This window comes from Acanthopagrus latus, chromosome 12 (assembly GCF_904848185.1).
Source record: "Acanthopagrus latus isolate v.2019 chromosome 12, fAcaLat1.1, whole genome shotgun sequence".
Classification (NCBI taxonomy): Eukaryota; Metazoa; Chordata; class Actinopteri; order Spariformes; family Sparidae; genus Acanthopagrus; species Acanthopagrus latus.
Window position 1 is genome coordinate 16,139,553 of NC_051050.1, and position 26,286 is coordinate 16,165,838.

At 41.3% G+C, this 26,286-nt stretch overlaps 1 protein-coding gene across 4 annotated transcripts in view; it reads right to left on the bottom strand.

Moving 5' to 3' along the window:
- Window positions 1-26,286, bottom strand: part of LOC119030205 (myosin light chain 4-like) — a 451,755-nt gene that overhangs the window by 8,906 nt on the left and 416,563 nt on the right. For all 4 annotated transcript variants that reach the window (XM_037117622.1, XM_037117621.1, XM_037117624.1 and 1 more), the window contains one exon: window positions 9,130-9,271. In XM_037117622.1, the coding sequence (XP_036973517.1) occupies window positions 9,130-9,271 (142 nt within the window). The remainder of the gene's footprint in view (window positions 1-9,129; window positions 9,272-26,286) is intronic.

The window sequence follows — 26,286 nt, forward strand, 5'->3', positions numbered from 1 at the left end:
AACAGTTCAAGGTACTGCAACAGGAGATGAGACACACTGGGAAAATGTAATGCATCTCAAGTAATGTAGGGCCACACAACCGGGAACAGACAACAAATGACCTTTACATGTCCTTTTCAAAATGCCAATCTGTGTACTCCTGAATAAGAAGAGGTACAAGGAGGAACCGGCCATACTGAAACCGAAAAAGGATCAAGGGTGGCACGGATTAGGACACCAATATCCTTTTGGTGGCAGGAAGAGAGAGATGGCATCCTGATGATGGGTGAACTTTTAACTTGCTGGCCATGGCCGCCACAGAAACCACACCGAGGGAAAACAAAATACAGGTTCCTTTTGCTGCTCTAGTGAATTAGCCTTCAGACATCTTATCTGAGCTGCAGGCGTCAATCAATGTCAATTTGAAAAAGGGAGTCTCGGAGTAACATTAACTTTGGTGTGTGCTAAGCTAAACCTGTTACATAAATTGTATCTCATCTCTTACCATTTTGTCTGTAACAAAAGTGCATTGTTGACTGACAATAAATATTCCAAAAACATACATATTAATCTGAATAAAGCAACAAGAAACACATAGTAGGCTATAGGTTTAACAATGACGTTAGTTAACTTGATAGCTTAGTTTACTACAAAGACTAGAAATCGGGGAAACAGGCTGCCTGTCTCTTTTGAACAATAACAAAACATTACCTCAACACATTTTACCTGAAATATCAATTTGTTGTTTTTACCTTGGTTTGTATATGTTCAAACAAGATATAGCTGGCTAGCTGTTACTCTGTGTCTCCAGTATTGCTGCTAAGGTGAGCTAGCTAGCTTTTGGCAACAGCTCATATCACTGACAAACACAAGAATGGTATCAACCTGCATAGCTAACTCTCTGGTGTGTATTTCTTTTAAGACAGACAGGATGAATAATATCTGATAAATCTTACACTTTGTTAGCCAAATACAGAAACTAGCTAAAGTGCACAACTGCCAAAAAACTCAAGGAAAAACTTTAACCCTTACTCTGTTACTTATAATATTACAAACCCGAAAACAAAATATCCTACTGCCTGCACTAACCTGGTAAATCATGGTGATTTAAATTATTTTGGCTAATTACACCAAAGTTTTATGTCATTTATGCACAATGGTGCTGATGTAGAGTTGTTTTGTTTCAGTAAGAAAAAAAGTCCTCCTTTGGTCCACACGCACTGTTTTTCTTATTGCTGGGGGAAGTTTTGAAAAAGTGAATCTATTATTGAGAAATGTTTGTAACTAGTTATGAAAAACTGTAAGCTTTCAGCAGTATTTCCACAGAGTTACCGCTGAAAAAACAACAGAATGACAAAAAGGAAACCACAGAACACAGCGAGACAAAAGTGAACAACTGAGATGGCATTCCGCTGCTAAACACTTCTCAAAATACAAGAACACGAAAAAAAAGGATATTATTGTTTTTACAAAAAAAGTTGCTTTTCTTCCTAAACCCATTTGCCTCATGTTTCTTCAGAGAGTTGTCCCGACGCTGTCAAGTGATTGTTTTGTTTGTAACATGACCTGTTTGGACATTGCTAACATAGTTTGTCTGCTCTTGTTATTCAGCAGGGGTGGATGCGGTATTCCCCAACAACCTCACCAAAGACGCACGGGCCTCACTGGCTCCTCTGCCCAGCAAAACAATGCCGGCATGTAACAGTCACACTGTTTAAATTATGTGGCCGCATAACGTGCAGATGGATACAATAAGGTGGGAGGGGAGGGAGGGGGAGCGGGATGACGACGAGGCGGGAGTTTTATCAAGGGCAATTTGTTAAAAAGTTTTGTTAGGGACCCAGGATGTGAGCATGCCAGCCTTTTATTGCCTGTTTTAGGCTGTTTTAATGGTTGGCATCAATGACAGGTACTGTTTCCCCTTACACAGCCCCTACAGCAATTACAAGATTGTTATGTACTGTAATAAAGCCATTTCTGCCAGGAGATCGAGCCTCTCAGAGAGTCGGGGATCTGCACTTTATTTGGGTAAAAGTGGGATAAAAATGGTTATTTGTGCGAGGAAATTGGATTTTTTTTTTACAGAAACACTTTAACAACATGTTGATCGCAGACATGCAAAAAGAACCTTGTCCAGATGTCCATCTGCATTTACCTGCAAAAGATATTCAGCGTTTTATTCCACTGAGGAAAATATTGATTCTAAGCTATGAAAATGAATGTTACACCCTAACATATTGTTTATAATGCCAAAAAATGGAAAAGTGGAATGGCTGGAGCCACGTGCACCAGACCGTGCAAACACAGCCTCCCTCTTCCATTCCTTCAACCATCTCTTTGAAAAGGTCGGCGTTGGGATATTTGTGCGTATCCAAAAAACCTGTTGATGTTCAAGTCTTCCACAGTGATCAGACGTGCCAAAAAAATCCACACATTCTTTACTCGAGTACAAGTACAGACTCCTTAATGTACAAGTAGTGATGAAGGCACAGGCACTGAAATGTACTTGAATGAGGCCATGGGTGAGGAAGGTCTGGCAGCAGCGTTGCCTGGTTCAGTTTCATCCATGTCGCTGCCTATTGTCCACATTCCAGTCTTTGTCTCTGTCTGTTTCCGTCCTGTTATGTCTCTTATGCGCAATAAAAAAAAAAAAAAAAACTCGCCCTCAATTGCATTAGTACTATAAAATGTAAGGATTAGGAAGTACAGATATTTCTTTTAAAATGAAAAAAGTCCAAAGAAGCTTCTAGAACTCGATTAATACCGATGCATACTACGTGTCTGCTACAGGAATAACACCTAATTTGCGGGGACCTGTTTACACAATGCCAATTTCATTCTGAATATCAGTGGAGTATCTGTGTGTGTGTAAACACAGTCATTGTCAGGGTCTCTTCCACAGACACAGATAGTAAGGGGGTAAAGGGTGTCTTGATGGACGGACTTTTGGTGTCGGAGCTCAGTGAAGGCACTCGGCGATGATAAAGATCGCCTGGGAGAACAAAGGAGCCCGCCACAGTCTGGCCTGCCACGAGAATGTCAAAACATCAAGCAACAGGATTGGCAAGACACACACACGCGTGCAGGCGCACACACACACACACACAATCACCCCGGCCACCCACACATGGATACGCTTTCCTTTGTCTCTCTATTTCTCTATCTACGTTGCTTGCATATAGCTCAGCTCTGTCTATCCCTAGCTCTAATTCCTCGTCACTCACATCTATTCCAAGGCTGTCTGGCCGCACATGGCTCCTTTTGGAAGCGGCCACGGCTTTTTTTATTTATTTATTTTCATGTTTGCGTGCCATAGTTTTGAAAGCTCAGCAAACAATGAGGTGGACAAATGGCAGATTAGCGTTTGTGTAAATTAACAATGTTGCCATTAAAGTAACCATTGTCCTCTAATTTAATGAGACAGCGGAGAGATGGCCGAACAAGAGATGACAAGACGGAGTGCTCGAAAGGCAGACGGGGAGGCAAGAGGGAAGGAATGAGAGAAAGTGAGAGCGAGGGAGGATCAATTAGGGCAGTATTTTTGGCATGCCAAGAGAAGCCAGGGCAGTAGGGGATGCCTTTTCCATGACGTCAGCGTTTGGACACACATCAGTCGAAGCCGGACCGCAAATCAATCAAGGCCACCATAGAATCGTTTTCTCGCCACCTTGAAGAATTTATGGCAGCTTACAGTATCTCATGACTTTGAAATCCACAGATCTGAGTGGCACTGCACTGGCGCAACGTCCCTAAATAATACTGCTTTTGCCTTTGCTTTCATTGTAAATGAGAAAAGCTCATCTCAGCCTCGGGGTGATCTCACTTGCAGATCAGCAGGGCTCACAGTCTTAATGAATGTAACGATGACATCACCCCCATTAGAAGTAATTCAGTTTTTAAATCGGTGCGCAGGATATTTCTAGAAAATCTAAATGACCAGTCGTTCCAGCAATACATTTTATAAAATAAAGGTGATGCCCTCATCAGTAAAAGGTTATGCACAGCCATGACAGCCCTTTTTTTAATGACATGAAGCATATACATAACATACATATGGGTCCCACCAAGCACTGGACTCAGTACAGTTTTATTTTGATAAATAAAGAGCCTAATATTCATCAGACATGTGCCAAAAGGGATAAAATGTCCAATGAGGAAGAGAAATGCATGATGTAGCATCACCTCTGCTCATTGCCACACGATCATTCTGGTTAAATTTGTTGTTAAATATAAGCACCAGACCTGATTAATCCCACCCCTTGTAAACAACTGATCTGAAATCTTCCATCGCAATTAAGTAATGCCATCTAAGTCACAGCTAACTGGTATAAATTTGTCATCAGTATTTTGTTGAGTAACCACCTCCTCAGAAAAGTCTGATCCACGCCATGAAAAAAACAAAACGAAAAATGGTAGTTGCTGCTTATGCGCACATGATGGATCCATTCGTAAAAACATTTCTCAAAACATTCTTGCAGTTATTTTGGGGGGGTGAAAAGACTGATACGTGCTCTGGCCCGTCTGATGATCGCTGGCTAACGCCAAACCTTACAAAAGAAGACAGTCAGGACATGATGATACAGCTGAGTCTTCATCTGTAAAAGGCTGCTGGCAAACCGACGACAGGATTAAAAAAAAATGAAGAAAAAAATCACTCAAAGCATGGACTCAGAGAGAAGTCAGACAAACTAGGTGTCTGTTATGTCTTGTTGTACCACATACGGCATAACTGTTATTAAAAACATGAACGAGCACAAGATCAATCGAATCTGTTACTCACTGTGAAGGCAACAGGGTGAGCCCCTGGGTTTAACTTCTTCTGGCTGCTAAATGGTTTGACAGCTGTGACGTTGGTGTTGATCTGTGTACTTGTGCAATCTTGTTTGTTTCTATTTACTGCTATACTGTTCTGTATTTATTATTCATCTGCTGCCTGTCTGTGAGCCAAATTGCTCATCGGGGAGACTGAAGCTTTACTCAACACTGTACTCAACAGAGAAGGAGAAGACACTGGTTTTAATAACCCCACTTATGTGTCATGATGCACAGACACAGCACACAAACACAAAACTATCGTATAAGTTTGTGGTAAGTGAATGGTGCAAAAAGTCTGAGAGTCATACAAGTATATCGATATGTAGCCAGACGTTGAATCCTGACACATGTTGCTTTTTGGCATTTGATTTACACCTCTTGCCACTGTGGTTTCTGGCACAAAACACGGTTATGTCCTTGATTATCTTCTACAAAAACACAGCTTTTGAAATGATGTGTGTAACTTTTCATAGAGCAAACAGCTTTTAAGATCTGGAGGAAAACATGAGGGCCAAGCAGCCTTGGTAATGATCAAGTGTAATACCAGTACCAATACCAGTAGAGGTCTTATCAGGCTCTTGATTAAGACAAGCGCAGCTTGCTGCAAACAGATGTGCCCTCAGACGTAATTCCGACGTAAATTCTGCTCTTATCAGGGAGAATAACACTGTGGAGAATGCCTAAACAAAGATAACACTGCTACAAAGTTGGAAATTAGGCTCTTGTTGCAGGTTGTTGTTAGTGGAAGCCTGATTTCTGGAGATTAAACTAATGGTCATTCCCACACTATACTTCATCCACTGTCGAAGATTGTAGGAAACTCAAAATTGTGAATTCTTTTTATCTATATAGATGGTTATTGTGTTGTTGGCATGGCTGTTATAAAATCTCAACGACTGCTGACCTCTTTCAGGCTCTTTTATTGGAAGTATTTCATCATCTTTATTTCCCTATGAACAGTCACACTACCCCGCTCTTCCCTCTTAGGCCACTTGTCAGCGTAAATGTGGCCATGGCTCTCTGTTGTATGTTTAGAAGGGTTAGGATTGGTAACCTCGACTGTAATGCACATGTATACCTACATGTAGAGTGGGAAAAAAAGGTTACTTTGGATCAGGTTTCCCATAGCTTTAAAACCTGGCTGCTTCTTTAAGAGGGGCAGTTGCTGTTGCTGTCGTTCCCAAAACAAACCAAGGCCACCAAACAGTAAGAGGATTATAATCGTAAGACACTTAACACAACTGGAGAAGACGGTCAGAAGCTGAGAAAACAGGTGAAAGCTGAGAAGACAGTGTGTTTCGTGTGTCCAGTGACAGCCACAACAACATCTGGGTCCTGTCTGGTTCACCCAGCATTGCTGCTCTTGCAGCTTTGTTTCAAGATGTGGAGGGAGGCGAAGAGAGCTCATTGGAAATGCTCATCAATGCAATATTCAATGGGGGAATAAATGAATACATTTGAAGACAAATACACTGTATTTCTATCCTGCACTGTCCTTCTAAATAGCCGAAAGTGGCTTAACAATCCTATGCAATCCTATAAACCATCCAGTGATAAATCAATATGACTTTTTAATTGTGTTTGACATTGATTGGTTGTCAGATGAGGTAATCACATTCACTAACAAATCCACAATCGGCAACAGCAGATAGACTTGGCTGTTCATTGTCACACATTCACAGTTTGATTTACTGTCAGTGTAATTACATGATATTCAAGGGAGATGGCAGTCAGTTTTTTCTTTGAGTTTACCAAATACCGCCTCTTGTCAGATATCCTTGTGCATTCACTAAAGCCTTCTTCTTCTCCTTTGACCTGAGAGCACATTAAAGAACGGAAGCATACACCACTCCCACTACGTTGAGACTCAGTATGCTTCCCTGGTTAACTCAACCCAGCTGTTGTTCAGGAGTAGGTAACAAAATTCACCCCCTGAAACAAAATAACATTTGCAGTGGGAATTGCAGACACCCAGGGGAGGATGTGGGATTGCTGATAATTCCTCAGACATCGTTGTTTGGGAAAAATGCAAACATGGCCACAACATAATGTTTAATGAAAGGCCTTTGTATGTTAATGGGAAAACAATGAACTCATAAAAGTGTGGTCGGAGTAAGGATCAAGTCAACTGGGTTGCAATAAATTGCAAGCTGAGGCCAGAAGCAATGTCGCAGAATAGTGTAGGTGAGTCGAGATGGACTTGTGGAGCCCTGGTAAAGGCATGCACTCTCTGATGTAGTAACAGAAAATGGTTAGCAACAAATAAAGTTTTTGTCCTACCATGCAATGAAAGACAATTGTTTTAAAAACTATTCATGTGTTGCTTGAATCATGATAACCTGAAACACTCTCTGGTCTCCTTTTTATCAACCAATGGGAACCAATACCCTTCTCTGCCACTCTCAACCACCCCTGCCATCTTGCAACTGTAGAATTGTTTGCCTACTCTCACCAAAGACAGGGACAATACTTTCTCTGGATCCACAGAACATTCGTCATGTTCAGCAGCTCCACCAAGCAAAGGTCAGTAGTTCTCCTCTGCTGAAACAGACTTGGTTGACATGTAAAACCCCTGCCATACATTTGCTTCCCACCCCTACAGAAGTTGCAGTACGTCAGACTTCCTAAAACTTGAGGGCTGACTGTAGAGTTAACATGGCTAACCAAGTCTGATAGTCTCCTTCTTGAGCTTGACAGCTACCTTCATTTGTAGATATCCACCAACAGGATCTTCCCACCACAATGGCCTTGAAACAAGATCTTTTGGGGAAAGGGTGTTCTCGTACACTTATACACAGTACAATTCCTGGATATGGCGGTCTGTTATGGGGAGTTCATGACTCGCTCCAAATTCCAATGGAGAAACACTGCATTGCACTGTAGACCAGTGTTTAACTGCCATTCAACCCCATCTGGGTTTCTTGGTCACCTGAGCATCTGAGGAAACTGAATACTCCTAAATGCTGCTCAGTGCTAGGCACAACAGAGGTGTCTTTCCTTGCTGTAACAAACAATCACAATTGGAGAGATGCCCAAGATGGACCTTCCCCAGAATGTGCCCAATATGCCTTCAAGCAGCCTCCTGTGGCGCCTTGACCGTGGCCAATGCATGGCAACGTCCTTTCTCCCCTTAAAAGCAAGCCTATCTTGCGATAATCAAACCTGAGACAGGAGTTTGTCACTGTTTTGACCATGTTCATCTAATTGTATAGCTTCCATCTGAATCTCTTTGGTTTGAAGTTCTTCAGTGTCCATGATTGTACTTTCAGACACCTGCTGTGTTTTACTGGTTCATCGTGTTCATTTTCAGCTGTTGAATACCTAAATAACGGGGGACTTTCATTGTAAAGATTTTATAAGAAATAAAACATGTTTACAACTAAACTGTTAGTTGCCATTCTTTCATTCCCCATGCAGCGGGGAGGAAGGCTATTTACAGCCGCTCCTTTGATCACTACTCAAGACGAGTGTGTCATTGGTTAAAGGCACGCCTTCAAGCAGGCATCCCTGTTGTGATGGAAATGAAAATCTCTGCCGCGCAAGGCTGACGTGCTGTGTCAAACCGAATCAAACAGAGCCAGTATATGGTGAATCCAAGTTCTTAAATTATACAATATGTAGTTAGCCAGCACTCGCTTTCTTACCTTCTGCACCAGAAAGATTAAGTTCAACCTCCAAAGATCAAATTTTTGTAGCAAATGGGTTAGGGTTAGCAGGGTCAGCAAAACTAAACCCCCAACTGTGCTCATGTCAGAACAGAACTGCACCAGAGCCCCACATGTAACGTAACAGATCGTGGTCCTTTGTTCTTTCTTCTGGCCACCATGCATTTACATAAAAGCTCTCCTGGTTAAAGGTTGGGGCTAGGCTGGTTTCCCTATTCCAGGAGTGGATGCATGTGCATGTGTACTATACATATATTGAAAGCACAATCACTTCACCAGCGTGCTTTAGTATACTCTACTAGGAGCTCCATAACATGCCTAAAATGGCACAAGGAAAACAAACCCCATACTATAATCAGACAGCAATTCTCCTCCAGCTTTTAATATGTTGCATATAGTTTCATCAACACACAAAAACATCTTTTTCCCGTAAGTTTAATATCCATTTTCTGTGTATTTTTACACACATTGTGATCTGGAAATAATTAGGGACTTTCCATTTTTCACAGACCTGCACAGAAACCTTGAAACTAGATCTGCACTAACTAAAACAAAACACAATTTATGACTCATGTTTACCCATATGATTAAGGAAAAAAAAAAAACAGCCACAATATATCAGTTACTCAAGTGACTTGGAAAACTAGGCAAAAGGCATCGGCAGACTTACTTGTAGAGACTGTCGGGTTCCAGGCACTTGAAGACCACTGAATACAGCACAGAGTGAGGATGGTCTCCAGTCCTCTTCCCGGCAACAACGCAGGATGAACCCAGACCAGAGAACAGATCGTCCATCAGGCTCAGAACCTCACCTGGGAGACGGATGAAATTAAAAGGAAAGATGAATGGAAGCAAGGATGAGTTGAAGAGAGAAAGAAACAAAAAGAAAAGCTTTCGAAAAGTATCACATTGCACATGTTTTACCACTGAACATACTTTTATCCTTCAACATTATGTTTCATCCATTGTTCTTATTGAAACAAAAGGATGCCACATGTTTTGGTTCCCCTCCATTTTTCAACGCAGGAAAAACAATGGTGCACTACATGAACTTAGTCATGAATTAATTCCTGCGTTTAAGAGAGCAACTCTTTCTTTATCAATGACTCTGGTGTTGCGAGTTTCACCTCTACCTGGTCCGGTGGGAGCCATTTCACCAGCACCAAGCCCAAGGCTAAATTAAATATAACCTTTCACTGGCAGCAAGCCATACACACTACATTATAGAACTGTAGGAAAACAGGATTTCTTTCCTTTATGGGCACATGGTCTTGTTACAATGATATCTCACTGTGCACCCCGGCGACTCACAAAAACACTGCTTCACAAGTTGTGAAATATCTTTCATGTCAGCTTTCGGGAAAGGCAAGCGACGCACAGTTGTTCATTTAGACACACACATGCACGTGGCAGTTTCCAGTGCTCATGGGGGTGATGGAAAAAAAGAGGGAGCTGTCAAAATAGTTTAAAAGCTCTCAAACAGTTGGATTTCCAACTATTTCTACACAAGGTAAAGGGCAGCTTAGTTTTAGCTTATGATACATGGGCCAACTTATAAACACAGAGAGTGAGTCTGGCTGGTAGGGCACAAGGGGATGGTAAGAAAAAGATTGCAGAAGAGAGGAAAAAGAACTGCACGAATGAATGATTTGACCTTTTCGCAGAAAGAGCTCTGTGTATAGGAGGTTTCCCCTAAACACATTCCTGCACTGCTGCGGGGTTGAATGTTTTACCTTTTTAAAACATGAATCTAAAACTGGAATTGTCTATTCGGTTGCTAAAATTGGCTGAGGGCATACAAAAGAAAATGTAAATATACATATCACTATGTCTAAATTTGCAATTTTTATGTTTTTGTCAAAACCATGGATGTTGATGAAGGACTGCGTTTGACCAATACATTTCAAGATGGAATTCTCATTTGTTACCTTTCAGTTTAAACAACTTACATCATCACAAACCTTCATTTTTCAACTTTTTTAAACCTCAAGACCACCTACATGCAGTGTTTGTAAATGCTCTGATAATCTTCCTTTTACTCAGAGTGAAAACAGACAGATTATGGTTTGGTTTGTCAACAGGAAATTAAGAGGCCAGACGTTTCACATAAAGACAGCTTTCAGTACAAATGTCAATTATATTTTATAACACATTAACAAAGCCCATATTGTTCCACTATTGATACTATTAAACTTGAACAATAGAACCCTTGCACCGATTTCCAATTCAGTGCTGGGATCCAAACCCTTTACATCAATGCATTCATTTGCATTATTATTTATGGAGCAGATCTGTGCTTGATTTTGTTGCACTCCAAATGTTTTCTTTGTTCTCTCTGACATTAGCTGGGATCAATTCAAATTGGTCTGTCTCCGAGCGAGGCCATCTGCTCTGTGTTAGCTATCAACAGGAGTGATAATGAAGATTTACAAGTTTGCAGCTGGCTAATTTTGTGCTTGTATATACAATGGGTACAGTATTTACAACAATGTCTGACACTACCATCTCGCAACAGCAAATTTGCTTCAGCAGAAACGTAATGCTGCCTCAGAAACAAAACATAACGTGGGGACATTTTTAAATGGACGTATCTGCAAAGTTGCACAATGTTCACACTTATCTGAACATTTAATAAAATATTGTTTTAATGGTTTTGTTTATTCAAATCAAAAAACATGATTCAGACTGGGGTAAGATTTTGTTATAGGTTAAATATGAAAATATGAATTGTGTCATTGTTTTGATTGTTCTCATCGTATGAACACAAATACAGTTCGATTGATTCATTGAAAAAAGTCAATGATGACATAAAGCACAAGACAATTGCATCCTTATCTTAACCAAGGTGTTTTGGGAGAACTAAACCTAACTCCAACCTGGTCTCCAGCTTTAGACCACCATCTAGACCTTTTCCGAAATTTGTGTAGAACAACATGTAATGTATGTGTCAGCAAGTTACCCAACCTGTCAGCACAGATGAGGACATCCATATTATAAATGTTATCTTACCATTTGATTCTCATCAGCTTGACCTGTGTTAAGGAGGTGGTGATCCAAACCTCACATATATAACATTCCTAACATATCATACAATACAATTTCTCAATACACAGTGAGCTTGGTGGGAGGGGTAACGCCTTGGATATGCTGTTACATTTAACATTGATGTTTATTTTTCTAAAATGTGAGCTGCCAAGTTTTCCTAAAGAGGGTTGAATAGTTTCTTTCTTCACTATCTTTTTTACAGCATTGAAGGGCACAGTCATCTGCAAAGAGAAGGACAGTTTTTCTGACTTCTGGCAACTGTTGTGAAACTTTCCCCCGTCCTCTTTTTGACGACACTTATGTCCATACCAATTGAAAGAGAGAGAGCCATCATAGCTTCCTCATTGTTTTAAACCGCCCTGTATAAAAAAAAACAAGGGCAGAGGTGCTCAGTTCTCTCACCTGTCTGAGTTTATTCAGTGGAACGTTTATGTTAACGGACCAAAATTTGGTGGAACAATAAATTATCCCTTGCAGACCACTTAATCTTTCACAGATATAATTGGTAATGATCTATTTTCCCGTTGACCTGAATCGGTCTGCATCCATTATGCCTTTCAAGTCTGTCCCCCCTGTTTTTTTATTGAGCGAAACCACGAGAGGAATGCCAACTGAATGCCAGATTTCTGCTACTTCACAAAGGCTAAAAGTAGAAAGAGACAGCGCCAAATACAATGTGGATTAAAGTGCAGTGAGAAGGAGGGAAGGAACAAGGAAAAAAAAACAGGAGGGAAAGAGACAAACAATGTGAGACGAACGAAAAAAGGCCGGTCAGTGCTCTGATGTTTTATGATTTTGGATGCGGTCGCAGAGAGGAATGATGATGTCAGTGGATGTTTTGACAATCAGAATAAATCAAGTAGCTGATGCGTGAATACAGTAGAGCTCAGGAGCAACCACTTGTGAGTTATTTATGGGTAAGTTGATGTGATTATAACACAGGATTGTGCTCACCAATGAGCACTTTTATTTTCTCTGGTGTAAGGCTAGATATTGATCATCGCTGGGTCAAAAGTATTTTCTCTACAGCCACATTGAAAATGCAGCCTGTAGACAAAGATAAACATCGACAGAACAGAGCACGTGTTTTCCCTGAAGACTTTTGACAAAAAAAAGGGGACAGCGTTGGCCTAAAGGTTCAAGAAACGAGCTTTGCGACCAAAGGCTCAAATCTCTGGACTGGCAAGATACGTTTGGGTAGGTCGAGTAAAAGGCAGCACTTGCTCTATCCTCATTATCTCCACTGAGGTGCTCTTGAGCAAGGTCCAAATTTGCCATGAATGCCTAACTAACTTCCGATTTATCAGACATAGAAAGCACAGAATATGCAACTACAGAGATTTCTGTTTGTACTGTTCTTTGACACACTGAGGCCTGAACCACTTCTTCAAACAAACTGGAGTGACAATATCCATGTTTACTAAAATAATTAGAAATGCGTAATGTCTCCCATCAGCTCATGGGCAGGGCAGCATGAGCTTGCTTTGCTTAGCAACACGAGGCAACGTGTCATAATTGGACATTACATATACAGTGTTAAATAGACCACTGACAGCACGAGGAAGTGCTTAAGTATCCCTGATCCGTCTGGAAGACTAAACAAAAGACAAATGTCTTCGGTCTGGTCTTTGGTGGCTCTTGAGTGGCTTACTGTATAATTATCAATTTAAGGACTCAGCAGGAGAACACAGTTTGTGTTTTAGTTCTTTTAACAATCATATACTCTTATCCAGCAAAGCCACACACATTCCATGGGTCAAAACCTCTTTAAACAGAGCCATCTGAAAGCTATAAACTGTTATGCAATTACATAAATATAAGACCCGTATGCAGGCTTTGTGGGGGTACACAATGTACCATCATTTGCGCACAGTAAAAGGGCTGATATTAGCCTTTTTCTGTGTGTAAAACAATTGCAAGAAATGAAAATAAAATATTGGAACAATCTAAATCTATGGAAGCTGAGAACAGCCATTCCTGCGCCAAAGCCCCTTTCACACTGTCTTTACAAGGCAGGCATTTATTAATGCTGTTCGCAGCCTTCACTGGATATCACTCAAAATAAAAAGATGCTCAAATATCAAAGCAAAATGTCTCACACTTCCAGCCCACAAAGCAACATTACAAGCCCAATTAACAGAAATGTGGCAGCAGGTAGTGTCTCTGGCAACTTACAGCATATAGTGCAAATGTTGAATTTATGTGTGGAAATGTCGCCAACTGTCCTCCTGACTCTTCATCACACTGCTGCACGGAAAACAGTGTCTGTCCTTTGACTCACAATGTCTTTGTTTTCTTCCACTATTGTGTTGTTGTAGTTACTGTCTTGGCAGCTTATATAGAAACCGGTCACCAGTCCAAATGTGGAAAAGTCACCGCAACCTGTTCAACCCTCCCTAGACTTGCAGAATCTCTGTTCAAAAAAGGGGCTTTATTTTAATGCTGCTATCTTGAGATTTCAAATACATTATTTCGTAATCTACAAAAACAAGCTTTATCTTAAGGTGATGAGCTTACCAACCCAACAAAGCAGAGTTTCTACATTCATATTCCATTGTTATGATTATAAAATTGCTCTGCCTGTTTTATCTCCTGTAGTTTTCTAATGACAACGAGATAGATTAACCTGTTATGAAGAGAAAACTAGATTTGTCATCTCGAGATAAAAAAAAAAAAAAAACGGTCATCTTGGCTTCCGTATGAACCTACATCATAGAAAAAGGGCAGTTGTTAGTAGAGGAATGATATATACAACAAAAACAAGCAGCAAAACACAACATATGAAACGCAGCATACATAACATTAATTCCAACCGATAGGAAAAAAAAAGAATAGTTAAATCTCTCCCTCCTGATTTAAGAGACATCAAATACAAGGTTAAACCACCTGAACTTGCAAACTGATCCCACGTAAGAACACTGACAGACAGTGCTGGCACTGTGAGAGTGGTGAAAAGCATCTAGAAATAATATTCACTGCATATAACCAGTACCAAGCAAAGCAAACATTATTTACGAGCATTCATTTCTAAGTCAAGGAGAAGCAGTCAAACAGAAAGACAGATTTTTTTTTTTTTTTTGTCTGACCTTAGAATTGCAGAAACCAAGCACGCAAGCCCGGATTCATTCTCAAGGCCTGAACTACAACTACGTGTTAATCTCTTCAAACTTGGCTTGAAGCTTTCAACATATGGCAGCAGTCTCGCTCTATATCGCTCTTAATCAAGCTGCTGCTTGATTCAAAGGAGAGAAAAGGAAATACCAGCAACACTCATTGTAACAATTTATGAATCAGCAGCACATGTTCTTAAGCCCAGACGAAGGCGACATGTTAAAGCACAGTGATCTTTTCTAATAAATATTGTTTTTTCTTGTTTCCCGGCGTTAATAATTCATCACTCACTGCCTTAGAACATATGACTCTGATTTGGTTCATTGTAACATATTCACTATTTTGACACCTTGCCCCTCCTGCTCGCTATAGCCTTCTGTTTTAGAATGCAGAAGAAGAGGAAGAAGAGGAAGAGGAGGAGGAGCAGCATACCTGCTTTCATTCAGTATCACAGAAGAGGAGAGGTGAGAAAGGTGTGTGTGTGTGTGTGTGTGTGTGTGTGTGTGTGTGTGTGTGTGTGTGTGTGTGTGTGTGTGTGTGTGTGCACGCTCAGGCGAGGGAGTGTAGACTGGGCTGAGGAAATGACACGCGGCAATGAATCGAAAGTGGAGGGTTCACACATGCAAATGATGGTATGACTCAACCGCTACACTGGGAGTGTTTTTAAAAACCGCTGGCACACATGTGTGGCTATCTCAGTGGAAGTCTGTGCTCATTTCTATGGAGGACCCTCAATCATCTATTGCCTCCAAGGTGGTAGCCTTTTAAATGCTTGCATACCAATCTAGAATTAGTCAATAACACTTAAAAATTGAACCCATTTAGTGCAGAATAAGATATTTCAACCCACCCAGAAGCAGCATTTATGGTTCTACCCTTCTGAGGGGTTCCTCACGGGTAGTCCTGTGGTCCGTCAACATTTCTGTCAATACCGAAGCCAAAACAGCACACAGCTGGCAAAAATTAAGGCCCCCGAAATTCTATTACGGTAAAAGCCATTTTGCGTGTTCTCCAGCTTACATGGCGATTAAAACCTCATGGTAAATGCCAGGTGACCTTTTTAGTGAGCAGAGAGGGGAACAAATAATAGCAAATCATGGGAACATGACGAGACGCTGATGGAGAGCGTACGAAGAGAACCGCTTCGATTCAAACACACAACACACATACACACACACACACACACACACACACACACACACACACACACACACACACACACACACTGGCCTTGTTACTATGATGTAGTTGCAAACAAGGCGGCGTTTATTTGCACAGACCAGTGTCATATACAGTGTCTCAAAGGGCTTCGCTGGCCCGCAACAGCAACAACAGTTCCTGACCCAGAATCACTGCTTAAAATTCTCTAAGAAGATGAGGAAAACCCCTCTCCCGCCTGCAAAAAAAACCAAAAAAAAAACCATTTGAACATAACAAAACACACAAAAAAAACTGAGTGGGAGAGGGCAGCAGACGGGGAAATTCAAAGAGATATCCTTCCTCTGTGGGCAGCTCGGGGTGAAAAGTAACTGTAGCAGGAGAATGGGCAATAACAAAAAAGTGAACAGTGGGAACCCAACAGTGGAATTGTGTATACACAATGTAATACACAATACAATTTACAATGCACCGTATGCACAGCTACACCACTTGAGGGCAAGCACGACGCGCTTTGACCTGATTTGTCCCTCCCGGTGGCTGGACACACAGACAGGTGAGTACACGGTGGCATTTCCGACTGATGTGGGAAGCCAGACTTACTTTGCTGTTATCCTTCACATATCATTACAATTACACTACTGAATTCAGGCACAGTGTAATTGCCTGAGCCATTAGCTGTTTGTGTGTGTGTGTGTGTGTGTGTGTGTGTGTGTGTGTGTGTGTGTGTGTGTGTGTGTGTGTGAGCAAGAGAATTAGAGAGAGAGTGTATGTGTAAATCCTGAAGGTCAGTGGGTTCATACATTAGGAGGGGTTTTTTTTCAGCTCAAAGTGGAAATTTGAGGGAAAGCAAGCAGAAGAAAAAACACTAAATTCTCTAGTAAAGCACTGTTCATTCACTTTCTTAGCCACGAGGTCAATTCAGTGTAGATGACGTATAAATACACATGTCCAACACATGTACATGATTTACTGACATGATTTAAACAAGGTAACTTGTTTATGTTGGATTAATAGTATTTTCCTGTCACAATAGTTATCAATAGTCATCAATAGCATAAACCATTTGTCAGAGAATATTGTTACTTTCATGTTTCAGAGGGCCATATATACTACAGGGCAGCTTGTGAATTTCACCTAAGGGATCATCTTATCCATAGTATTTCATCTATGGTCTAAGGTTTGAGCAGTGGCAGATGAGTAGGCCAGACTGTAATGCTGTTTGTTTATATTTTATGAAATTAACTGACTGCATTTTTAAGGACATAAACATTCTCAAAATCGCATGAAACTCCACAGACCTTGGCATGGGTGAGGCAAAATGGCTCGTCAGCACCCCCTAAAGAGCAGCCATCATGAAAAGTTTCACATCGATGTGCGAAATTCAGTATGATGTGTATCATTTCTTGATCTACACAAAAAGCCCCACAGTGCCGTGACCTTAATCAAACAGGAAGTCAGCCATTTTTAATTTTGTAAATTTTTTTGCCATTTACAGGCACTGTCCTTTAACGTGCTCCTCTTAAAGATTTAACCCAAAAGACTCTAAGATTGTCTGAGCAATCTTAGGAACTCAAAGATGAAAAAACGTTTCCGTTCAGGTTTTCATTGAATAACGGTTATTGCAGTGTGACTTCCAATGTTTCTTCAAGACATATGGAGGAGCTGTGTCATCAGCGATGCAACACACCTGATCAGGCTGCGGGATCCTCTCTTTCTCCCTCACCTGCCCTGACCGGCCGACTGACATTCCAATATGTTTCTATATTGCTTCCACATACATAGACTAACACAGACACTGCATACATGCTGACGACTGATATACATAATCATATTGCTCATTTCCTTTAGTAAATCAAAACATTTTGTATCATTTACAGACTATGTGTGGTCTCTCTCTTCTGCAACATACTGTTGAGCCAGGTTGTGACACTGCCTATACTGGAAAACTAAATATACTTATCGTCCACTCGTTGTCCGGTAACAAGGCTACAGCTGCCGCATGCCTCAACAGGCACAAGGGTGCAAGGGCCCACTCAACACTGCTTGCAACATTAACTTCATCTTGAATTTTGTTATTGAACAATTGTAATGGATTCAAATATACATTATTTGCCTCTGGGATGTTGTGGGGACGCAGCAGTCTGGCAATTAAGTAAGTGTACATAGTTACTTTTCACTACTGCCAATCAGTAGCACAAACTGAACATTGTGTATAAAGTTCACATATTGGAATAATAATATGACCTGTATTGCGTGGATGTATCACACTCTACTAGAATATTTGCTGGTCTCTATTTTTCTCACATGTCAAGTGTTTTTTTTTCTCTTCATCCCTTATTCTCTTTCTCAGATTACATTTCTGTTTGTCCTCAAACAACCCCCTTTCTCCCGTCTGCTTCACTGCGTATCGCTCTCTCTTTGTGGACCCACTATCAGTCCACGCAACTGCATGGCACACTCTTTTTTTAAACAAACAAAACACGAGCTTTACGTTAACAAACAAATCACAAGCTTTATATTTCCTGTGGGCTGCCAAACCTGCTCGGGGGCCTCTCCTGTTAAACTGTCAGCACTCAGCGTTCCACTCCCCACACCGAGCCTACACGTCACCTTCCTCCCTTCCTCTCTCGCTCTCTCTCTCACACACACAGAGCAGACATTGCACAGGTATACACAAGCTGTCACAAGGAACCTAATGCCACCTATGGCAGGAAATTCAGGAAAAAAAGGAAAAAGAAACAAGACACACATTTAAGTGTGCTTATGTGTGGGAGGGGTGGTTGCAATTGAGTTGTGGTGATTAACTAATGGCACCCAAGGCAGATATTTAGATGCAGGAACAAAGTAATGTGGGAAATAGATTTCTCCAAGTGGGCTGAGTTGTGCATAATTGTCCAAGTTTTTCTAATCAGGTAGAGGGACATCCCTTTGGACAACCCTGCTGAGGCATTGTGCTGGCAGAAAGATACATCATTTATTCATGAAAACAGTTTTTTTATGGTTTGAGAGGGAAGGCGAAAATAGACTAGAAACAAATTATGTACATGTTCTTTGATGCAGAATCATACAGTGTATTCTGTATGCCCTTATGCACACATAAACACAATTTGAACTGTCCTTGTGGCATTATGATTCAAGGGTTGTGTAACAAACCATGACCTGATACTGCTGCATCGGGTCATGGAGATCTCCTGTTTGGTCAAGATGAAGACACAAGAGTGCATACGTATTGTTGTTTCCAGCTGCTCCTTTTCACCTGGCAACAAGGAGAGTCATCTGTGGGGCATGTTGCAATCATCTCAGTAGAATATATAGAATAGTAGAATATGTTGTGTTATTTCTTTAACAGCCTATCATCAGCATAGCAACCGATCAAGGCAGCCTGGTACTTGTATATATATATATATATATATATATATATATATATATATATATATATATATATATATATATATATATATATTTGATGAGATGATGAGGAAAGGTGAAAAGTTAAGGCATCACCAAAGTTATTACAAGCAACCTGGATGGGAACATGGATGGCTGCACCAAAGCTCATGGCAAATCCATCGTTTGTCCTATCATACATAGTGAAATATCAGTCTCATGGTGGCCAAAAAGAAAGCATCATGGGAAAAACAAAGTCCGGGGGCTGTATTGTCTAGGGATCAGTGTGTCTGTGAGTGTCTGTGCAAGATATCATGGCAATACATCGGGTAGTTGATGAGTACTGATCAAAGTGGCAGATGAACAAAACAGCTGACATCCACTGAACATTGCCCCTGGCATAACTAAGAGGTGCAGTTGGTCCTTAAAGAATTTAACCTTTGGTGCATGTATTACAAACCCAATGATAACAATCCCCTGCTTCAATCTATCAATTAAGATTAAGATTAAGAAGACCCTAACCCCCAACTCTTGCCTAGATATGTTTTCCTACAGTTAACCAAGTAGGTTTCTTGCCTAAGCCAAATCCAACTACAACCATGCAGGTCCGGTATGCCTGTTGCTTGTACGATACCCTGGGAATGGTGATATATGTAATCTGGGGGTCACTGGCAATCTGTTGTTCATTTTATTGGAACCAATGGCAATTACACATTCTACACTGCATTCTTCTAGGTACTCTCCCAAAATGAATAAACAATGCACCTACACTTGTCAGCTGTTTCTTGTACTAAATTATTAAAAAAGCATGTTCACTATAACATTTCCTGAATGTCTTAACTGATGGGATTAGATGTTGATGAGCTGCAAGTGATTCAATGGACAGTTTGGTGGGACTCTTACATCTTGATAACATTTGCAAGAGTAAAGAATATTACATCAGAGCCTTACGGTTATCTTAAATTAATCAACCTACCTCCAGCTAATATTAATTGAGTTTTCATACAGGTCATGTTATAATCAAAGATAAGAAGGGATATTAGTATTTAAAGTAACATACGAGTCTAAATTAATGATTTAATGGCAAAAACTGAATTATTTGATCATCCTTTAGGACAAATTGGACATTTAATTTCACTGCAACCAGTCAATCACACAGTACAATGATATTTCTGCAGCTCTATGGACTGACGATATTACAGACATGAGGTCAACTGAGGTCAAAATTTAACAGCAGCAACCACAAATGGTGAATATGCAATTACATCATTTATATCATGCAAACTAGGCATAACTTTTTCCCTCATGAAATGTCAATGTATTAAATAATTCTCCGTACTCAACAGGCCCATCTTACTTCTGTTACTAGCAGCTTGGCTGTTGCCCTGCCTGCTTGCCAGGTTCATTGTGTTAGACCTTCTTATGTTCCTGGATCAGCAGGGAACACTGGCGGAGAATGCCATGCTGTTTGACAATAGGCAGCCCCTGCACCTTCTGCATAGCAAATTCGGACGTGTGTGGTGGTTCCTCGTGGACTGATAGCCCTCTGGGTCCATGTCTACCATTTTGATGTGACCCACGTGTGGTCTGTTTTTATTGCCCCCAGCTCCTTTTACAGTGGCTTTGTCTCCCCCTGGTTCTGTACTTAGCACTAAGAATAGACCTGAGGGTGTTGACAGGCTGTTGGCTTGTGTCTTACTGTGATGCTGTACTATACTGACTGGTTGATGAGCAGTGCCATCCTCCACCTGCTGTACCACTAGACTGGTGGGTTCTGGTGACTTCAGTAGACTTGTAATGGATAAGCAATTGTTGCTTGTCTCTGACACTGAGACTAGCTCATGCCCCCTAACTCTCTCTCTCGCTAGTACATGCATAAACTAGGGACGCTTATGTAAAGTTGGTATCCTATTTCCATAGGGCTGTGTCAATGCTGGAGAAATGTGTGGTTGCACCAATTCTGATTCTGGTATCAGGAAAAAAAATTCTCAGGATTGTTTGTATTTCATTTGACTAATGACACTTGTTCAGTCAGGACTAAATCCAGGATGCATTAAGGGTGCCCCCACAAAACTTTCTGCATGTAGGAAAAAACTGCTAGCTTGTCTAGTTTGTTGGTTGCTAGCTCAGAGTCAAGTCAGTTGTCCCAGGCCCTTGGTCAGTGGTTACAATTACTTTACATATTGTTAATTCTGTAAAAATACGTTTTATTTAACAGGTCCCAGTCTTGGAACCCACCATCTGTTGTCTGACGACATCAGCCAGTGTTTCAGGCCTTTTGGTATGGCCAATGGATATCTGGATAATGGATATCCTGGCCAAAATTTCCTCTTCTGTGTAATTTTTTTTATAACAGTCCAATTAGTAACTTCAAGCCTGAGAATGCAGTTGGAAGTGAGAGATGACTCAGACAAAAACTAATCAAAAGCAAAATTATTAGCTGCCATCAAATTTTTGCATTTATATGCAGATTAATCTAGATTAAACAGATGTAGGAGAGAACATATTGGCTGAGAAAATATATACAATTGGATGATCACCAGTTAAGGATTTTGGGCATCTACAACTCATGTTTTCTTTTGTATATTTTGGCCATTGTGGACACAAATACTCTGCAGCAAATGTGTCTAGGCAATGATTGTAATAGCTTCAAATAAATCAATGCAGGGTTGTGCGTCCCTTCTTGTTCATTAATGCAGAGCTACTCCATCATGACTAAATATTTATTTCTACCACTTTGCGTGTTTGCAATGCCCTGAAATGCAGAGTGAGACGAATCAATCCCAATTTAATGCTCAAATGCATTTTGAATCAATTTTTTTAGTGAACACCGAATTCAACAAAGTTCAGGTCCAGACCACCATAAGTTGGGTCATTGCTTCAAAACACACAAACATCTCATTAACATCATTATGACTGATGGGGACAGAACACCCCTACACACACAATGATGAATGAAAATGAAGGCACTGTAGGGCGGCATCCCTGTCTTGTTGTAACTACAATTTCATCAAGGATCCATTCATGTCAGTTAGAGGTTCCATGAACACACATATACTGTCTACATCTGAAAGGGGGAACTGAGGGAGTGTAATGGTTATTTAGAGAGATGGATCGACAAAAAATGAAATGAAAGTCTAGACCTATGGCAAAGAGAAAGAGAGAGAGAGAGAGAGAGAGAGAGAGAGAGAGAGAGCGAGAGAGAGAGAGGGAGGAGAGAGAGAGAGAGAGAGAGAGAGAGAGAGAGAGAGAGAGAGAGAGAGAGACAAACAATGTGTGTGCAAAGAGGCAAAATGGGAAAGGAAGCAAAAAGGGAAAGGGAATGCAGAAAGCCCTTGGCCCCCTGCCTGCAATCTGCAATCTGCTGATGGCGAGGCTCGTGACGAGGAGGTGCACAGCGTCCATTTTTAGCGATGAGGTCATCTTTAATTAACAAAACAAAGAGAGTCAGCTGTGTCACTCCAATCTGTTATCTGCACCCATGCTCAAGGACACCGTTTATCTCCATATAATTCAATCTCTTTGAATGAGGGCTTATCGACGCATCAGGGGGCATTCTTGGTCTCAACCAATAATGGAGCTGTTACATAAACTGGGGAGGGGGATGCCACTGACCCTGGTTGCAGAGGAAAGAAAAGAGGGACATGAGGAGAGTGGAGAGGTATGTGACAGAAGAGGAGAGCATGGCAGAGGAAGATCCACATATCATGTATCCCAATAAGCTGGCTGCATGAGCTGGGAGGAGGAAGCTGGAACTAAAATAAGGGCAAAGATCAAATGGCTAATCTGTTTCTTGGTCCAACAGTGCCAGCATGAGGTGACATCATTGCTGTGTAACCCTCGGTGGTGCTGCTGCTGTCTGCGTCCCTCTTCCACTCCTCTACGACACTGTCTTCTCTTCCTTCTCTTTTATTTTCAGCTCATTTTCTTCTGGTATCTCTCCACAATCTTTTCTCACGTTGTCGTTCCCTGCCGATTCCTCTGGTTTCGACACTCTGCCCTGCCCTCGGTTGTTCTTGCCATGCCACGGAATCAGGTGTCTTACGTCGGCGACGCGACACAGCGGGAGTCGCAGGTTTTTAATTAGCATCAAGTGTGTGCATTTGTGTGAGAGTTGTGGGAAGCACAGTGCTACGCTGATGAGCGCATTCACAAAAAAAGTGTCACCTCAGCATAAGGACAAGCCACCCAAATTAGCAGCTGACGAGACAATAGAGGGATTGTAAAAATGTGATAATGGAACCCAGAAGCTTTCTGAATTCAGCCAATGAGGGATACTTTTGGTTAAGCCTTTTACTGGGCTAATTTCATAACATTTTTGGCACCTTTGTTTTTTTTTTCTGGGAACTCCCAGTAAGATTGACAGGAAACGGGGCTGAATGACGTCTGACGTTATAGGGTAGGTAAGCCACTAATTATTCCCATGCTGCCAAAATACCCTCTTGCATCCTTTTTGCAAAACAATGTGGGAGTATAAGGTGTTCGCTCATTTTGAAAAGTAGCTGTTTGTTTTATTGGTAGCGGTTGATGATTTAACTTTAAATGAAACCAGGCGAGTTCCTTATGACTGACCTAGTTGCAAATGCAGAATCAAAATATCCTTACAGAGTTGTTTATGTGATTTGATTACTGGTAGAAAAAATAAAAACATGGACATGCTCTGAATGTATATTATCATTCACACAACTTACACCTGCTTAATATCTGCTGCCTCTCATTTTGGGCTGATGCAGGTATCAAAGCTACCTCTATAAGTGATCACCTTGCACTGTCCATTTGAATGCTTTTATCAAATTTCTTATTATCAACTGTGATCCCCGATATCTTCTTACATATCGCGGCTGGTTTGACTTATTGCTGTGGAGGAATGCTGAGCCTCACAGTAATACATCAGCACTGGCTTTTTCTTTCAGACGACTCTCTGAACGCTGTCTCTGCCTTGGTGTGCCATCTAGAGGCCTGTGTGAGGCCCAGTGAAGTGAATCACTCATGTTCACCACTGATGTGACTTAAATCAGAGGATGAGGAGAGGCTTGTAAAAAAAGAAACTACATGACTGTCCGAGGCCCTTTGAGTAGAAACGAGTAGTGTGATAGGACAGGTACAGCGTTACACAAACGACAGAATGTAAAGGAAGGACTAAGCTACATTAATGAAGACAGCAGCCCTGTCTGATAAATGTACAGGGGTGAGACATTAAATGCACCATGCATACTTTTACCTGATTTTCCAAATGTTCCCACTATCACTTTTCCATAGATTCAGCTGTATCTGAGTCAGACATAACACAATTAAATATTGTTTACAGATAGCATTTCAAGAATATGATGCTCTCCACCTATACAGCTGGTCACTTAGTTGACTCATATTTGCTGGCAGACGCACCACAAGCAGGGCTTCATTTGACTGGAAACACGAGAAGTAAGAAGACAAGGAGCCCGATGACAAAGAGGTTTGTTTTGCTGAGGAATTAAAACACTATGCCGTGACTGGGCTTTCCTTTAATTATAGTTATATTTTACACAGTCAGTGCCCTTTGCACAAGGGTCTACAAGCATAATCACTCTCCTCTGTGTAGCAGGCCACCGAAATTAACATTCAAATTTCCCAGCCCATCTGGATGAGTTATCTTGTTTGGAAAGACTGTGTATGGCCATTAAAACTCACCCCTGCATCTGCTTTTTTTCCCAGCGCTTACTTGGATGCGCCCCATTGAAATGATTAAATGCAATCGGGGATGATCTCATCTTCACCTATGCTTCATCTCAGTGAGTCACTGTCCCTCTTGACTCACTGGCCTTGTAGGAACAGGTGATCCCTCTCTGTCTGCTCCATCTGTACATCTGGCACTCGCATTGTTGGGTCTTCTTCTATGCTAAGCCGCAGGACCTGATCCCTGCAGTTCTGACAGTGTCTGCGGCACCCTCCTCCTCCTCGCTGTTGGTTTTTGTGACGAAGGCAGAGTCAATGTTGTGAATAACACACCCTCCTCTGACGCCATGGTAGAAGCCCCTGCTTTGACTGTTCTCACCTCCCTGTATCTCTTGCTTCAGCTTGGGTAAGCTAACAGCAGGTGTTTGTGTGCCATGGCGACAGAGTTCTTGGGAACTCCCTACCAAAGGAAATTGTCTTGTAATTGTATCTCACAAACAGGACACTCTTCTTTCCATTCAGGCTCACTCCAAAATGGTATTTTCTTCTATTCTGTGGAACACTGTGTAGACTCTGGGCTGAGATGATCGCTGCCTTTCTGTGAAATAAGCCTTGGATGTGGGTTGTCTGTCATATCATTGGGGTGTCCTGCTGCGTGATACCATGAGATTGTATTTTGCAGTCTGGCCTGACCTTCAGTACAAAAAAAGCTTGCTGAGGTGTTGATGACTGTCTACCAGGTATGGATTAGATGCATTAAAAGATAAGTGTGGAACATTGCTCAGGACTTTACTCTTCCCAGCTCATTTGTTATCAGGTCGATGACAGATCAGCTTGAAGAATTGTCCAGAATGAGCTGGTGATATGTGGAAAAGAGATAGAGGCAAGCAGGCGACAACCTCCCGTGATTAACTCAAGAGCTAAGAACAACTCTGGTGTATATCAGAATACTTGTGATGGGACAGAAGCACTACATCTGCACAGGCAAGTTGCATCCATCGGTGTACAAATAACAGTAATAACAGTTTCAAATTGCATGCAGTCAAGACGTCAAATTTTGCATACAGGTGATAAAGCAGTACTTCCCATTCTGTTATGTGGGGAATGAATGCTCCAAAATATGCAGAAACAAATGTCCAAAAGAGTCCATGTAGGGTGGAGTCTGGGGATGATATGGGTCAGAGAAACACTGGACTTTCAGCTGGAAGAGTCTTACAACCCTGAGTTCACCGATGTAATGTATTGAACTTGCAACATGCACTTAATGTATTTTTTTTCCAAAAACTGACCACGTTATTTTGTTGGCTAAATCTAACCCAACTGCATCTGTTACAAATTTATTTTTGACCATGAAGGACACCTGACTATAGATAACGATGTTGGTCAGCTGACTATGGATCTGCTCTCCACAGAAGTGTAATGCAGTGATATTACGGGCTTGCAGTCCAGTGTATCGATACGAGCTCTTTGC